This window comes from Stigmatopora nigra, chromosome 17, assembly GCF_051989575.1.
Source record: "Stigmatopora nigra isolate UIUO_SnigA chromosome 17, RoL_Snig_1.1, whole genome shotgun sequence".
In the NCBI taxonomy this organism is placed as follows: Eukaryota; Metazoa; Chordata; class Actinopteri; order Syngnathiformes; family Syngnathidae; genus Stigmatopora; species Stigmatopora nigra.
In genome coordinates this window covers 10,536,371-10,554,663 of record NC_135524.1, presented here as the reverse complement: position 1 = coordinate 10,554,663, position 18,293 = coordinate 10,536,371, and the positions used below count along the sequence as shown (strand labels likewise).

The 18,293-nt window shown below is 36.9% G+C and overlaps 2 protein-coding genes and 1 long non-coding RNA gene across 5 annotated transcripts in view; 2 read left to right on the top strand and 1 right to left on the bottom strand.

The window, feature by feature from the left end:
• naa25 (N-alpha-acetyltransferase 25, NatB auxiliary subunit) overlaps positions 1-18,293 on the bottom strand; it is a 154,492-nt gene that overhangs the window by 7,309 nt on the left and 128,890 nt on the right. The window lies entirely within an intron of this gene.
• LOC144210488 (uncharacterized) overlaps positions 1-18,293 on the top strand; it is a 120,034-nt gene that overhangs the window by 7,311 nt on the left and 94,430 nt on the right. The gene's annotated exons all lie outside the window — the stretch shown is intronic.
• The window catches only part of LOC144210954 (transmembrane protein 132C-like), a 96,992-nt gene continuing 79,758 nt past the window's right edge, over positions 1,060-18,293 (top strand). The window contains exons 1-2 of the mRNA XM_077737927.1: positions 1,060-1,345; positions 1,467-1,697. Of these exons, the coding sequence (XP_077594053.1) occupies positions 1,652-1,697 (46 nt within the window). The 5' untranslated portion in view covers positions 1,060-1,345; positions 1,467-1,651. The remainder of the gene's footprint in view (positions 1,346-1,466; positions 1,698-18,293) is intronic.

The following is an 18,293-nucleotide window of genomic DNA, read 5'->3' as shown; positions in this document are numbered from 1 at the left end:
ATCATGAGTCACTGGAGCAAACAGGGGACAGCTGTTTGCGGTAAAAGCCCCCTCTAGGGGCAATGTTGCTTCTTATGACACCAACATTTGTTTCACCATTACCACCACTCAGCCAAAGATCCCAATGATTCATTCAGTTAGTTGTGAGTGTTTTGTGTAATTTTTTTCTGAGTCTTAATTTGAGACAAAGACTGGTCAGTTATGAGAATCTGTTAGATAATCTTTTTTTAATTGTTGAATGGGCTTTTAACATAAGAAAATATGTTTGCAGCATTTATATATATCATCTAATTTTAGGAACCACTTTATCCTCACTAGGTCGCGGGGGGTGCTGGAGCCTATTCCAGTTGACTTCGGGCCAGAGGCAGGAGACACCCTGAATTGGTGGTCAGCCAATCGCATACCTGGGAGCGCTTTAGAGTGTCCAATCAGCCTACTATGCATGTCTTTAGAATAATGGAGGAAACCGGATTACCCAGAGAAAACCCATGCAGGCCCAGCGAGAACATGCAACTCCATATAGGTGGACCGACCTTGGATTTGAACCCAGGTCCCCTCGCGGTGAGGCCGGCGTGATAACCACTCGTGCCAATCATTTATATACATATATACACACATACAAATAAACACACATAACAAATTATAAGCAAATCATTTACTTTCTGACATATATATATATATATATATATATATATATATATATATATATATATATATATATATATATATATATAATATATATATATATATATATATATATATATATATATATATATATATATATATATATATATATATATATATATATATATATATATATATATATATATATATATATATATATATATATATATATATATATATATATATATATATATATATATATATATATATATATATATATATATATATATATATATATATATATACATATACATATATACATACATATATGCATATATGTCATAAAGTAAATTATTTGTTTTAATAATATCAGTCACGAAATAAAATGACGTGATGCTCCAATTTGCCAATCCGATGCTGGATTGCGTTCAAGTCCTCAATTTTAGCACCCGCACTCTCGTATCCAGCTCCACAGAGTGCAGAGAGGAGCCAAACCCAAAGATCTGTGCACGATTTTTTGCTCGCCTTCGTGAAAAGTTGACGGGCTGTGCCCCCCGATACACATATCCTGCATTGTTTCGTCATACAATTTGCGTCTCCGATCGAGTGATGATGACCTATTTTTGGGAAAGCTTCAAGACTTTTTAGGAAGAACTTTGTGGATGAGATCGTAGTTACACGACAAGTTCCAGAAGACTGTCGTCGTACAACATCTTTTCAGGTAGGTAAAAATATCGACGACACTGTGCGTTTTTACGCACAACCAAAACATTCAACTCGTGGTTCATCACCTCATTTTTAGACGCAACTCGGAATTAGACAGCGTTTTATGTCCACTTCAGGTGGCGTGGGACATTTGAATGACAGTTGCATCCCGTCGTGTGACATGGCACAGCAAGTACATCCACTTACTTGTAAATGGAGACCATCTCCGGGAGAGGATAAATTGCGTGCCAAGTAGTGCAGAAGCTTTTGGGAGCGATCCTGTGACTCAGCCCGACTGACAGACGAGAAGAAGCCGAGAGACATGGAGCCTCTAAGATGCGTGGGACTCATCCTACTTCTATGCCCAGGTAAGAATGCTTTGTGAAATGCAAAACATCACTGACTTAAATTAGGGTTGCGATATGGAAAGATAATTGGTGTAAAATGGGGCCACATAATAAGGAATAGTTCATTATATTTAACTTTTAAAAAGTCATTTCATTGGGTGAGCAACAATCACAAAATGCTAATGATTCTTGATTCTCTTTAAATCACACGGATATTGAAAATTTATAAGCTTTGTAATTAGCTGTAAGCTGTTGTGGCAGAATACAAAATGACTTGTAATATTAACATGAATTCACTGTGACAGCTGCCTGGAGTGCTGTGTGTGTGTATTTGTGCATTTGTGATAAAGGTGATGCGGGTGCTGTAGTTGTGTCATCTGCACATGAAACCATGCAAAAAAAATAAAACAAAATCAAGGATATAATATTTTTTAAACATTTTGCTTAGGAATACATGCGCATTACATTGTATGTGTCGATCTATGTGAGATTCTGGTTGTGAAATGCCAAGTTAATTTCAAGCCATTTGTGGGGAAAAGCATGGTGGGAATCAAACTGTCAGTTTTTTTTATTGATGATAGTTACTATACTTAAGTGCAAGATCAAGAGCAAATCCATCCATCTTCCATGTCACTTATCATGTTCAAGGATGTGAGGCTGCATATAAGCCGCACCCTAAAAATTGCCTTTAAATCGTTGAATTTTACAATTTCTCACGTATAAGCCGCCCCCCTGACTCAGGATTTTCACCTCCATAATCATGGTTTTAATACAGTACAAATGTTTTACTTTGAAGGCAAAACCTTAGAAAAATCATCCCAAGTGGTATTTCTGAGATACTTTATGAATCAAAAGCACATTATTAGTGTCAATATGATAAAGAAAATAGTAATTCCTCCATGAACGCTTGATTTCCTACTGCAAAACAGAAAATAACCAACAAATAGTAAATGTTAATTTGCTGACATCTACTGGTAAAATAGAGTAACTGCAAGCCATACCCTTGATTCAGTCGTATTTTTTAGTTATAAATACGGCTTATATGCGTGAAAATATGGTATGTTATTTAAAGTGAACACACAGAGCAAAACATTTGTCTAATTACGAAATTTCTAATTGCACTGAAACACTTGTCGGACTAGAGGTTGACATGTATGTCCTCTCATTGTGTGGTTAAGGCTTGAGCCTCTGATTTTCTGGCTTTTAAGTTGTGTGCTCTCCCTATGCTTTTATGGTTTTTGCAGGAGCTTCCAAAAACTCAATTTTTACTGTAAATGATCGTCATTTTGGGACCTGAGATCTGATGACAGTCAGTCAAGGGTTCACCGTGCCAACAGTAGGGGATATGAAAGGATTAATGAGATATAGAAAATGGATGGATATTAGATTGCTCTGGTGGACCACACCCAAGAGAAATTTGCATTTGTAATCTTGTCTTGCGCAGACCCCAGATCTTGAAGTAGATATGAGTTTATTGGCCACTAAAAGACATTCACAGATGTCACAATTGTCTGCTTTTAGTCTGATAGCCTTTTTACGCAATTCTCAGAAGCCTATAGAGCTTTCTAAAATCCATCCAGTATCCTTATGCAGCATAGTTATTTTGTGCCTTAACTAAGCTCTTCCAGCTGATCCTCCAATCTGAGGAATAGAGATTTGTTGCTGATGGCTAAACATCCCATAGATGAAGACTCAGGCATTTGTAAATCAGCACAATCTGCAACATTACAATTTACACGTGTTTTAAAGCAAATTTTAAATGGATTTTGAAGGCAACTGGAAAAGGGAAGATCTGGAATTTTTCATGCTATGTCGCTGTTGAGTCCTATAAAAAGAATTAGAAGTAATAGTAGAAGTTGATGGTACTATTGAAGACCCCGCATACCCCCTTCACACGCTAAGCTCCTCCGCCCTGATAAAAACATCTGACATTGTATGTTTGGATGTATTTTTGTATTTATTTATTAAATGTTTATGATCTTGGATGATCTGATGATCTCACACAATATTGCCCAAAACACATTATTTTTGTGTTTTTGAGTCATTTATTTCCATAAACAAATGCAACTTGACCTTAATACTTCTCATTTCAAAACTATGTAAAGTCTACCGTACTTTCACGACTATAAGGCGCACTCAAAAGTCTTAAATTTTCTCCAAAATAGACAGTGCGCCTTATAATCCAGTGCACCTTATATATGGAAAAAACAAAAAAACACCTCTGTCGGATATTAAAAAAACACAAATGCCTGAACTGAAACAATACTGTTAAATATGCAGATGCCATCTTAGTTTACAAAATCTTCCATCATGTAGCTCCTCCCCCCACTGCAAAACATCAACAATGGCTGGCTCAAGATGTGACTGTGTAGTGAGTGCTTCATACCTGGAAGTCAATAGCAATTACCGTATTTTCACGACTATAAGGCGCACTTAAAAGTCTTAAATTTCTCCAAAATAGACAGTGCGCCTTATATTACAGTGCGCCTTATATTACAGTGCGCCTTATATTACAGTGCGCCTTATAATACGGTGCACCTTATAATGCGGTGAGCCTTATAGTCGTGAAAATACAGTACTTAATAACAACATTAAAATGCTTAATGGAAAGCAGCACCTAAGATGATATTAATTCGGTTATGGCAACAACAAGTTACACTCCTAATAGCACTATTGTTGTTTTCATTGAAGTCTAGAGTAGATCAAGCATTTTGCTTTTCCAAATTTGACTAAAAAGGGCATCTCACCCAATATTTTCATTAGATTCTTGGAATCAATTTCAATGAAAAATTGTAACTATTGTAACTATTGTAACTATTGTGTATGATGATTTGGTGGGAATCCAAATGAAGATTGCATTAGACATTTTTTGGTAGTTCTTTCTGTTATTTCTGTGACCAATATGTGTCTTTCCTTACCTTGAAGTGTTGTAAAAAAAATATCTGTGTATCTCAATAGTGTGATTGTGGGGGAGCGAAAAAAATAGTGCTCTAACTCTTAAACTATGTTTCTCCATGAGTTGTATACACTGACAGGCAAATTGGATAGAGGTTACTTTCAGGCATGCTGTCTCACAAGCCGTCAGAGAATGTGGAAATGTTCCCATATAAATGACTAGCAATACTGTCAGGTGTCATATATGTAGGCGGATGAAATTCCAATTGCTGGCCATTTCTTAGTTGAACATAGAGTCCCACTGGAGAGAGTGGCTAAGAAACGACTTTTCCTCAAGGCAAGAATTACATTTATTAATTTAATAACAGAGATTTTCAATAATACAACAAGTAGTTCTCTGAATCTTCTACTCGTGGATTCATATAGTCTTTTGAAAGAAAGAACAATCTAAGTAATGGAGACACGATTCACTCCTGTATTTTTACTTGGTGAAAGGACGAGTAGAAATGTATCGCTATAGTGAAAATTATTTTGCTCTTTCTTCAGAGTGCTGCATTGGTTTAATTACTTTCTGGCTGAATTTGTCTTAAAAGGGCATTGTTCCAAATTAGAAAAGGACTACTTTGACTTTTATTTAGTGACTTGTCTCTTCGTGCTGTGTAAACAATCACTGTTGCTAAAATACGATGTTGAGACAAATATAGTATCTGCAAATTTGCATTCCCCATCAAATACATCAATTACTTTCAATCTTCATTCATCAATTTTTCATTCCTATTATCCTCACAAGTGTTGACGGAGTGCCAAAGCCAATCACCCCCAACTATGGACTGTAGGTGGGGGACACACTGAATATTTTTTCCAGCCAATTGCAAGGCACAACAAAATTATCAACCATTCACACTCACACTCGTATCTAGGGACTATTTAGAGTGTCCAACCACCCTAGCATAAATGTTTATGAGATATGGGGGGAAACCGGAGCACCCGGAGGAAACCCATGTGGGCACGAGTAGAACATGTAAACTCCACAATAGGTCGGAACCCATTTGGGATGATCACTCAATTTTAGAACTGTAAGGCAGACATACTAACCAGTTGTCCACTGTACCACCCATGCTCTCAATATACTGTATTGTACTGATTAAATACTGATAAGTTGCACTATGTTTTAATTGTTTGGCTGGGCCTGCAATTTGTAATTCAAATGTGACTTATGTGTATTTATATAATGCATATCTATTATTATTTTCTGTTATTATTCTATATATTGTATTATTTTCACTCTGACCATCAACGGCTTATTGTTTTTTTTTAGGTTATAGTTATAAAAAAAACATAACATGTTACTTAATTAGGTGCCTATTCCGTCTATTGTTCTCTATTTTCTCTTACCTTTACATATAATGTTTGTTCTTGGTTTTTCGATAAATCAAAAAACTGACCCCCAAAAATTGAAGCTTATACTTCAGTTTCATAATAGAAAAATCGTCCCCCTATTGTCATTTTTTTATTTCCAGTGCTGAGTCCTACTCGAGTATGAATTTCATAGTCAATTTTCACATTTTTTTTACCTTTAAAAAATACAAATATATTAATAATTATTTTTTCTTTGGTGCTGAGTCCCAATAGCAAAAGTGTCTTGCGAATACACATTTTTGTGAACTTAAAAAAAAAAAAAAGAATAGTGGGGAAAAAAATCACAAAGTAGGGAATTCGCGATGAGTGAAGATGTGATAATGGAGGGATTACTGTATATATATTTTTCTCTTTTACTCCGCAATCTTTGTATACTTGGACGTGTGCTCAGCTGTGAAAAATGTAGTAGGATTAAAAATAAACGTGTTGCCCAATCTCTACTAATTTCTTTGCTTAGGAAAGCCAGAATGAGGCAAAAAAGATTGTCTTAAGAGAGTGTTCATTCAACACCTGACTAGTTTTCTTAGGTGCGATAATAGAAGGCCATTCATGTTTGATGGGTCGTTCTTGAATTAAAAGGCTTTAATAAGCCCCAATTAACACATTTCCAATGAGCCCCTAGTCAAATGAGACTCGCATAATGGTGCTCACTGGACTTTCTTTTATTGCATTTTACGTACATTAAGGATTTTGTCTGTTCAGCTTTGTTTCTTGCAAATGTGCTTCGGTTGGATTCACACTCGCAGCTCACTGCCCTGTCGTTCTTCTTCCCAAATTCCAAGTTTATTTATTTAATTTTTCATTTGGACATATTTAAGCATGCTTTTTTTAAAAACTGGAGTGGATTTTGTGGATTATGCTCATCCTAGGCAGATTCACATGGGTAAACTCAGCGGGAGACTGACGAAAGAGGTGGAAAGCTCAAGATTTAAAACAGATGATCATATGCAAACATTACAGCTGTGAAATTTAAACTCTGGGGGTTAAAGTCTTAGGGGATATTACTTGAACAACTTCTCAATTTAAGAGGCAGTTGGCCATTGTTGTCGTTAAAAGCTTGAATATAAGCATATTTTGTGATTATGTTTTGGCACGGAGTAAAGTCTTATTGCAGCCAAATTTTAAAGGCTTGTGTATATAATCTAAAAAGCAGCATCATGTCCATAAGCGCCCTCCCTCCTATGAACGCTAATATTCTCACTGGGCATTCGTTATGTCAACCAATTATGAAAGTGGTTATCGTAGTTGTGATAAATAGTAAAAAAGGGATGCCTTTCTATCTTTAACTAAATGGCAACACTAGCAATATTAAGAGAGAATTGGCACTGTAAACAAGCCAATGTTTGTCACTGCTGATACGATTAAAAGAATTTACGCGCAATGGACTGTGAAGAGAGCACTAATTATTCAAAGGAATATGCAGATCAGGTATTTATTTAGTGTGCGCTAGTTTTGATTGTTTTTGCACATTTAGAGTTGGTAAAGAGACTAAATTGGCATGAATGTAACTAAGATTTGTTTGTTAAGTTAGAAATCTGAGCCCTGTGATTGGCTAGCGACTATAGTTTAAGCCATAACACTTGGAAATAATTTATACAAACACCTCAACTACGATTTTTTTTATACATATATATACATATGCCAATTTTGTCTCTTTACTATGCATTTTGGGAATGGGGAAGTGTCCTATAGTACCCATAGTAAATCAACACAAGCATGGGGAAGACATGCAAACTGCACAGCAGTAGTCCTGAGCAATGGTTTGAAGCCAGGAAGATCGGTACACAAATTAACATATGAAATATCACGGTTTGATGACTTTTTTCCACCCAATACATTTATCACAGGCCTTGTGACCACAGTGGACTTTTCTACTGCAATTTCCAAACTCTAGTGCAAGCGCAGTACTACGCGTTGATGGATGAAGGCTGGCTCGGCCTATGTGCAGCACTGTATTGTTCATCAGGCTCGAGGGAAAAACACCAGCAAACACTGCAACAGTGAGTCATATGTCATATTTGTAAAGCAGGGACAGTTCTCTTATAAAACTAAATGTATATTGTGAATGTGGTGACAATAACTTGCAGCTCTCCTTCAAATGTTTTATTTTCTTTAAGCTTGTCTGTGCAGTAATGTACATTTTTATAAAATGTGTAGCATGAAAAATAGATTCATTCATTCATTCATTTTATGCACCGCTAATCCTCACAAGGATCACGGGGTGTGGGCAGGAGGAGACGGACAACCATTCACACTCACACTCAATTAGGGTCAATTTAGAGTGTCCAATCTCCCTACCATGCATGTTTTTGAAATGTCAGAAGAGAAACGGGAGTACTTGTATAAAACCCATAGATTTAAAATATACTGCATCTATAAAAAATGTAGGGAGGGCTCTGTTATACAGCAGAAATTATAACTTGCTATTTTATATCTACGCCTATAATAAAGAGACAGAAGACATTCAGGATTTTTTAAAACTCAGATATGTTACTTTATTTATTATATCATTTATAAAATCAGATAACAGACAGGTATTAATTCTAGGTTAATGATCCTTGTCAATAAGTGCTTTAAAATATTTTGAATTGCTATATTTCTTTTAAGTAACAGCATATCCAGAAATGCTTTGTGGAATAATCTATTTTACACCATAGGCAGGCTTGTCTTCACATTTAGTCATCTGAAGTATGACTGAAAGAAATATCGATTTGTGCATCCGAGGGACCTAACAAATACTGAACTACAATTTGGGCATGGCCATATTCAGAGAAGACCATGTTGGAAATATGCCAATCTGTATTTTGTTTTATACCTGGCAAAGAAAATCCATTATTGTACACTGCATGCAACCTTTTCCTTTAGCTCACTCAATTGCTGATTTTTTAATCAATTTTGTTCCCCGTGTTTTACTTTTTCATATAGGTAGAGTGGCTGTGACATTTGTTTCTTGTAACATATCCCCAGGGAAAATTACACCTAGAGGGAGGGTTAGGTGGTCTTGGTGGAAGCCAGTATACTTTATTTTTCAGACGATAAGTGGCACTAGCCAAAGAATACACAATTAATAGGGAAAATACAGATAAGTCACATTGGAGTATAAGTTGCATCTTTGGAAAATAAGGTTTAATTTTATTATAAACCAAAAACAAACATATGTTAAAGTAACAATAGTAAAATTGAGAAAAACAGGCTAAATATGCATTTGCACATAACATAACATTTATTCAGGTAACCTTAGCCTAGAATACAACATATCGTATTGGCCCGAATGTAAGCCCATGTTTTTTTGCATTTAAATAAGACTGAAAAAGTGGTGTTCGTCTTAAAATCTGGATCTAGACATTGCATTCATAACCACAAATTTGAATCCAGATCTGCCACTGTCAGACCGACACACTAACCACTCATCCGCCTAGCCACCCTTAGTTTTCGGCATTTCACGTCTTTATTTATGCGCATATAAGCCGTACCCTGGATACAGCCATTATTATGTTGAGTGACAAATACTGCTTATATGCGAGAAAATATTCAACAGTAGTCAACATGAATAAGTGGTAAATGAATAAGTAGTTAGGTACAAAGTGGTTAGCAGCCAATGGAGTTTTAGTGCAAGTACAAAATAAAAAATTAGTCTAGATAAGATCCTTGTGATTGGCTATTGCCTCCCGCTTCCTGCCTTCGTGTGACGCTAGTGTTTCTGATTGTCTCGTCAACCCATGTCTGTCTATTTAAACCCGGTGTATTTGCCAGTTCTTGGCTGATGTCCAGTGCTTCTCATTTCCACGCATGTTTCCTGTAAGGTTTGGTTTTGTTTGATTTTTAAGTCTTTTTTATGATTGAGAACTTTGTCAATTATTTAGGTGATGTTAATGCACCCTCACTCTACATGGCCGCCTGCTTCTGTGCATTTGGGCCTTAACGTGCTCTGCATTCTGCATATATACTGGGTGAATGCAATACTGTAAAAAATATATTATGATTTCAACAACATTTTCTTTGATAGCTGTTAAAACTTTCTTTAATGGTGTCACTTACTAAAATCTCAATTGTGAAATGAGTGTTTTTTTTATCTGTAGCTTTGAGCTATTGATCATACAATACCATCTTTACAATTGAAATGGATATTATGTCTATAACTATTGAGAGTTTTCGGAATACAAACAACTAACTAATCCAGAGGTGTATTGCAAAAATAGTGAAACAGAACAAAGAGAACATTCTCATCAAGAATTTAAAAGTGAAGAAAATCACAAACAAAAATCTAAACATAATTTTAAATTTCCCTTTATTGTGCTGCATTTGCAAGAAAATGTTTTTGCTAAGAATTTTTTTATACAGCTTAATTTTGCATAACTTTGTTCAAATTAGGAAAGAAAAGACAATATTATGTGCTATTTTTCTCTCCTAAAACCATTTCCAAGGCATCCGATTGGGACTCGGTATCTGCAGATCCCAAAATCATGTGACCTGACTTCTATGCAAAAAAATGAGATCGGGAAATCCCTCATCTCACCATGCAATCTCAGGATAGTTAAATTCTGCAGATGCAGTAAATCTGAGCATTCATGTTAGCGGTAATGCTCGCTTTAACACAAAATAGCAAGCTATCTACCTCGGAATTAGATGAGCTTGTTTTATCATAGTACCAACAGAGACATTGTTTTATATCACTGTTTCTTTCCGACACATCGGTCCCAACTGTTATGCTGTGGCACATTAGTGTACACACTATCAGCTGTCTTGTGGGAAATTAAGAAAATTCACATAAGATCTCTGAAAAATATTTATTTGCCAGAAATACCTTATCATCTTGCATCCATGCAAACAAATCCAATCTGCAGCAGCAATCATTCATTCATTTTTTGAATTGCTTATCCTCATAAGAGTCGCGGGGGGTGCTGGAGATCACAAGGCATGAGAAAATGGATAACTGTTGACATTCATTCTCATACCTGGGGGCAATTAAGAGTGTTCAACCAGCCTACTGTGGATATTTTTGGAATGTGGGAGGAACCCATAGTACCCAAAGAAAAAACACACAAGCCCAGGGAGAACGTGCAAACTTCACACAGGAGAATTGACCTGGGATCGAATCCAGGACCTCAGAACTGTGAGGCCAATGCACTAAACACTCATCTGCCAGGTAGCCCTTCACAGCAGCATATTTCTCAGAAGGATAATTTTTCTGCCTTTTGATAATTGAACAAACTCAGAATTTACAATGATTTATGTGCTGTTATGTAAAGGTAAAGTTGCTACGAACTGTAACCTCGCAAGATACAAAATTTACGTCAAAAAGCGCATTTACTCAAAAACATAAGAGCAAGGATTAGATAAATGCTGCATGCCAGTAAAAATGCTGCCATTGAGCAAGTGGAACAAAAATCAGATGAGTAAGAATTGTAAATTAATACAGAGCTGGAGTAAAGTCCGTATCTAAGCACTATCAGGGTGATATATTCTTTTTCAAAGCAGGTATAAAATGATATGATTAAAATTTTCCTTGATTCCGCTTTTTTTTCATGAGTGAAGAAGGCATGTTGACAGAGTGATTTGGCAGTTTTCTAGTTAGATCCACATCGATTGTTGTTTAAGGACTCAAAGCCATAATTTGGAGACTGCATCTCTCGTTAAAAATCCAGTCTTTAGCATACCCCTGATTGTTGATATTATGGCTTATAATATGAAACTGACATTCATGGAATCACATTCCACAATGGTTTCTTTGCTTGGCTTTAAGAAAATACAGTCTGCTTTAATTTCCTCATCCATGGACATAAGAGATTAACCCTTTTCTGGCAGATGAAAATAAAGATCTGATGCACAATCATGATCAGACATTCACAAAATAACCAAAACTCTGAACTGATCACATTCCAAAATGCTGATTCAAACATCCACCAGAAAAACGAGTCCCTATTTTGAAGACAAATAAACAGAATATTTTTGGCAGCCAGTTTTCTTTGCTTAATTGAAGTCTCTCTGCTTGAGAGAATCTGAGAGGAAGGTTGTTTGCAAACATCTGTTCCCCTCCAATTCCAGTCTGCTACCAGTTAACATGATATGACAGACGCCTCTTTCTCAGCTAGCCCCTAGCTGGTTTTAATGACATTTCCACTTAAGCAATCAACTCAAACTCAGAAAGACTTCATACTGAACCACCCACCATTGCTGCGTTAGGTTGTCCGAGATAAACACAGGTTGACATTTGGATTGATTTGAACAAACTAAATCTTAATGGTGCACTACAGCAAAAGCTGAAATGTAATTGTAGGATAGTTGATTAAAAACACCATAAAAGACGGAAAATGTGAGTACAGTGATAAAGTCGCTAGTTACTTTGGGAAAGTTTCACAGCGGGTTTGCCATAAGATGTATATTCACCTTACACTACAAGTCTATGAGTCTATGGGAAACCTACTGTTTTTTAATTTTCATTTTGAAATTGGGAATATGTCTGTGACACCATTACCTTGTACCTTGTCGTCCTTCTGTTTTTTTTTTACATATATCGGCGTGTCATCTTTCTACGGTGAAAGGAATTCTGCCATTTTTTCATCTCCTACTTTCACATTCGAGTTGCAGTGTGAAATATGAACTTTTATTTTTTTATACTGAATATAAAAAATACACAATGTATTGAATGTGTGAATGTTGACACCACAAAGTGGCTTGCCTCACATGTTATGTATACATTGAAGTCTGGGCATTGCATTGCAAGACTTAAGTCTCCTCTTGGCAGCAGCTTTTCTTGCTTCTTTTACAGAGTCTACTGTGAATAAAGCTTTGCTTCCCATATATAGGAGACTATCATTCTCCTTATTGGTCAATGGATCTTTTAGAGTGATGTGTTCATCAATAGGCTGTAGTTTTCATAGACTCGAGTTACAATTCTTCAGTGGAAAACCGACCACCATCTTTGTACTATATTGCTTATTAATTTTATTTGTTTTTTTAACCCCTTTTTAAAGTTAAGGATGCTAAACAGTGGCTTAGCATGGAAGTGTCTTGTATAATATCTTATAAAACAATTTCCAGTATTTGGAGTTAATGATCAACTGACATGGGGCAGATATTTGCAATAAAATGCAAGTGTACTAGATTGCCCTACTTCCTTGTAATGTCAGTAATACATTACCCTGCACTTTGACTCTATCAATCTTCATGTGCTTGTGTATAACAAATGTCACAAAATGGATGCCCTTATTACAAGTGTAATTTTTTTTAAGATAACACATTCTTTATCATTAGAAGTCTGAGAAATAACTGATTTGCATCTTTGAATACTTTGTTTTTTTGCTTGGCAACTTGTTTTGAAAGTGCCAAAAAAGCTAGTTTATTTTGTCCCTTTCTGTGCCTTTCTGGGAAATTTGCTTCAATGCACAGCTGACTTAATCTTATTTAATTATTTAATATTTAATTTTGAAAAACACTTCAGATTGGCCATCAGTGGAATGGGTCTGTTGTTGGAAATATCCCCGATTGGCAATGCATGTTGTCTTTGACACATCACAGAGAAGTGGATTACAATCGTTTTTTCAATTCCACCAAGCTTCATCATTTCATAATCATCTAATTTTCTGAACTATTATATCATCTTTAAGGTCGCGGGGGACACTTTGAATCGGCGGGAGACATTTTGAATTGGTGGCCAGCCGATTGCAGGACACAAAGAGATGGACAAACATGCACAGTCGCACCCATACCTAGGTACAATTTACAATGTCCAATCAGCCTACTTTGCATGTTTTTGGAATGTGGGAGGAAATCGGAGTACCCGGAGGAAACCCACACAGGCCCGGACATGCACACCCCACACAGGTGGACCGACCTGGACTTGATTCCAGGAACACGGGCTACCGTCGGTTTTCTCCATGTACTCCAGTTTCCTCTCACATCCCAAAAACATGCAGGGTAGGCTGGTTGAAGACTCTAAATTGCCCCAAGTTATGAGTGTGAGCGTGAATGCTTGTCCGTGTCCTTGTGCCCTGCGTTTGTCTGGTCACTGATTCAGGATGTCCCCTGCCTGGTGCCTGTAGTTAGCTGGGATAGCATAATGGGCTCAGGAAATTAATGGTTGAAAGAATGGTAAACAGAAGAAAAACTATTTGAGAAATACACAAAAACTCCCATTTGCAGTTGAAAGATAAAATGTCTACTTTATGAAAAAACTCCATCCATTGTGACTATTGTTGATGGCATCAATTAAACAAAATTATACAATAACTGCTTGCAGGATAAAATATCTACTTTATGAAAATTCCATCCATTGTGACTATTGTTGATGGAATTAATCATACAAAAACTGGTTGCTCATAGAAGTGATGCTACCCTGTTCCCTATTACTACTATGTTGAACTTTCCTCATTATATATTCACTCAGGAAAAAAAACTAACAAACATGTAAGATGCTTACAAGTGACACTGTCAAGAGGGATATATTTGAAATGGGCGGGCTTGTGCTATCGAAAAAGCGGTGGTGATCTGAAATACACAGGGCGTCCAGACTCTCACGGGTGGATACTGGCAAAAAAAAAAAAGTGTAAACCTTTTTCTTTTATCTGATTGCGCAGGTTCATTATAATTTCTATTTGATTTTCAGGGTGTGTGACAAGCATTTACTTGCAAATTTTATGTTAGTTCATGCTCATAGTCACTAGTTCTACTACTGATGTGCGATCCCTTCCAAGTTTGAGGCCTCTGAAGATATTTGCCCGCAGAGACGGACGGGCTTTGTGTGATCGTCTCAGAGTAACTATGTTTACTCTTGGTAGCTGCGACTAGAGGCTTTAACGGTGGCATACTGAATGCAGTGATGTGGCGGCCAAGCCGCAGTACATCCCCCTCACATCTTAATATGGACAGACTGAGAAATATTTCATGTTCGGTTCACCTCACATGGGCTATTTTTTAAGCTCTAGTATTATGAGGAAGATAAAGAGATTTATATTTTTTAAGATGGCGGGGTCCACTCTTATTCATTTTTCGTGTTTTACAGCCTTTCTATCTTTTTTTATTACATTTTAATATTTCTTAGTACATCCCTTTGTACTTTATACTTTTACTTTAATGTTTTTACAACTTTCCCTGTCCTATTAGCTTAGTTTCTTTCTGCTAGTTCTTTTCTGGAACCATTCAGCCATGCCTGTGTTGTCATACACATGGGACCAGCTGTGAACAATACGCAGCAGAAAGGGCAACACCTTGATACTGCTGGAAATCCAGAGCTGGACAAAAGTGCAATAGAAGAAGTTATGCTTGAGTGTCCAATCAGCCTACCATGCATGTTTTTGGAATGTGGGAGGAAACCAGAGCACATGGAGGAAACCCACACAGGTCCAGGAAGAACATGCTAATTCCACACTGATGGAGGTGACCCAGATTTGAACCCAGGACCCCAGAGTTGTGGGGCCAACGTACCCACCACTTGCGCCTCCGCAATTTTTATTTAAATACTTGAAAAAGAAGTATGTTACTCAACAAGACATAGAATGATTCACTTATGCACTTTGTGTGACTTTTGCCTTGATACTATACAGTATTATACACGTTTCCACTGTACTTAATTATGCCCTGAAGCTAGTAAAATTTAATCCTCCCAGAAGTTCTCATCCAGAAGGTTGCCCCTTACCAGCAGGCTCTGCTGACCTGACATGCATAGCAAGGTTTAGCCTGAATAGAATCCTTTATCTACATTTCGACTTTGTCCATTGCATCCTCTGTCCTACTGCCCACAAACCCATTACTTTGAATCTTCTGATGTCTACGGCCTTTCTTCTCCTTTTGAATTTAATTACCAGAGTGGCGTATATTCATTTTCACCAGCATCAATCCAAATAGAAAAAGGAATAGCCAATCTGCCGCCTGCTCAGGTTGTTCTCCTGCACTAGAAAACCAGCAAACCCAAGAAGGCAAAGTGTGTCACGCTGCACATTCCTTTTTCTGCATTTCTGCTCCGGGCATCTACTGAGCTTCATTCACTATATCTCCACTGCAATTTTCTAGGCTTTTGCCAATGCCAAAACTGTACGCTAGTCAATCATTTTGCAATTGCAACATTTATCTGATGCTTTAAGGGCTTTGGCAAAATACCTGATCAGATTACCCCAAATATCTGATCATTAGTGAGCCCTGATGTCTGTTTTCAGATATGTAATCCATGCTAAGCGCTCTTATGCACGCTTCCCAAACTAAACGTTGTACAATTTTTCACTGCCTCCGTAATGCAAGCCATTGATCGGTACAGTGTTGAAGTTAGTGCAATGTTAACATTCACAGAGGCAGAAAGCGTATTCACACCTGCCTTGTTTGGTCCAAACCAAACGTAAAAAGTCAATCGTGCATGCCTTTTGGGCTGGTGTTAATAAAAACCAGGAAAATGCCACAAGGCCAAACATCCAGTCTGAGACCTTACCAAAGAGCAAGGTGGTCTCTGTTAGTTTTCGAGCAGACAGTGGTATAGTTGCTGGAATCTTACACCTATTCAAATGTAACAGGCTTCCGTTGCAACATCAGGCATTGTGAGAAAATGTTTTGTTTGGTTGGGTGTACGTTGGATTTGGGGTTTGACATGGCACGATGAGGTATTCACACAACAAATAGACATTGCAGCAAAACCGTAGCTTGATTATTTACTTCCATATTTTACAGTGTTACCCCACACTGACTGTTTTGTTCAACGATTGAATGATGTTTGCACATCCTGGAACGCTTACTTACAAAAATTCCAAAGGAACCACACCAAAACAGTCCAGTACAATGTATTTTCTTCCCAAAGAAGGCCAACTCTGGACTTTCCTGGTGTCAATATGCCCTTAAACTTGATATAATGTAAATGTCTTGGTTATTCGCATATAACATTTAATTTATTTTGTTTGCTCTCCAGTTTAAGTCTTGAGCCAAGTTCAATGACTTTTTCCTTTGTACTGCAGCCACCTCGGTGTCCAGTCCTTCAGGATTTCAGGAGCACTAAGCATTTAGAAATGACTCCAACAACTTGACCATTTTAATAAAAAAAAATACCTTTTTTGGAGCCCATGGTTGATCAATAGGATTTTATATAATACACTTTTAACAAACAATGAAGGGGTGATCGATTAGCATAATCTTTATATATAAATACAGCCTCAAAACGTATCTTGATAAAATCACAGTGATTAAAATGTTTCCAGCGATTGTTACGTTCTGAGCCAGAGGGAATACTTCCAGTATTTAAGTCAGTTCATATCGGAAAATGACTTTGTATCGAAGAACCTTGTGAGCTTTACTTTAGTGCAGCAAGTGACATGTACTTTTACTTTCTTTACTTTCTGTGAATATGCTATACCTTTACTCCATTTCATGTACTTTGTACATTTTGTTTGATTCTTGCCCCGCACTTCCTCCAAATGCCCAATTCACCACCGCTTTAAGCATGTCCAGGGTTAAATCTGGGTCCAGTGCTTCTCTAAGAGATAAATTACAACCTAAACGGGTGGGGAGCCAAGTGTATCTGAAGCTGAGAGATTTAAACAGAGACATGAAATCCATTTGGTTTCACTGTGGACTTGAAGCGGAGTGAAAGAACACTAGTAGGAGCTCTTGGTAACAGTCGATGGTCTCTCGGGCATCGGGATTTTCTCCAGAGTTTGCCACTGGACTGACACCTTGTGCGCTTCATGTCTCCAGTAAGCGCGGGGATACACATGCCACTTTAATTTAAGCTAACGGATGAGCTCGCCGGTTTGTCCCCTCATGTCTTTACCCTCACAGTGTGAGGTGTGACTTTCATCAGGAGATTCATTTTCTTTTCCTTATCCTTTCTGCGGTGGTTATGTGAGCCAGCCTCCCCCGAGATTCGCTCTCGTATTGATTTTTCTTTTTTTAAATGAGGCAATATAACAGCTAGACAATATCTCTATAGGATTGAAATGTGACATTTTCACATTCATAACTCAATGTCATCATTGATAAGGCTTTATGTGGCAATTGTAAATTGACTGAATATGTAACAAAAAAAGAGCTTATTATTAGGTATAATGCATGTGTCAAAGTGGCGGCCTGGGGCCTAAATCTGGTGCGCCGCATCATTTTGTGTGGCCCGGTAAAGTAAATCATGAGTGGCGACTTTCTGTTTTAGGATCAAATTAAAATGTAGTCTATAGATGCATATTGAATTTCCTGATTTTACCCCTCTTAAATCAATAATTTTAATTTTTTAATATTTTTTTCTTATTTTTAGTTCAAAAATTATTTTCTAAAATATATAAAAAAAGCTAAAATAAACATTGTTTCAGATCTATAAAAAACTGAATATTCTAG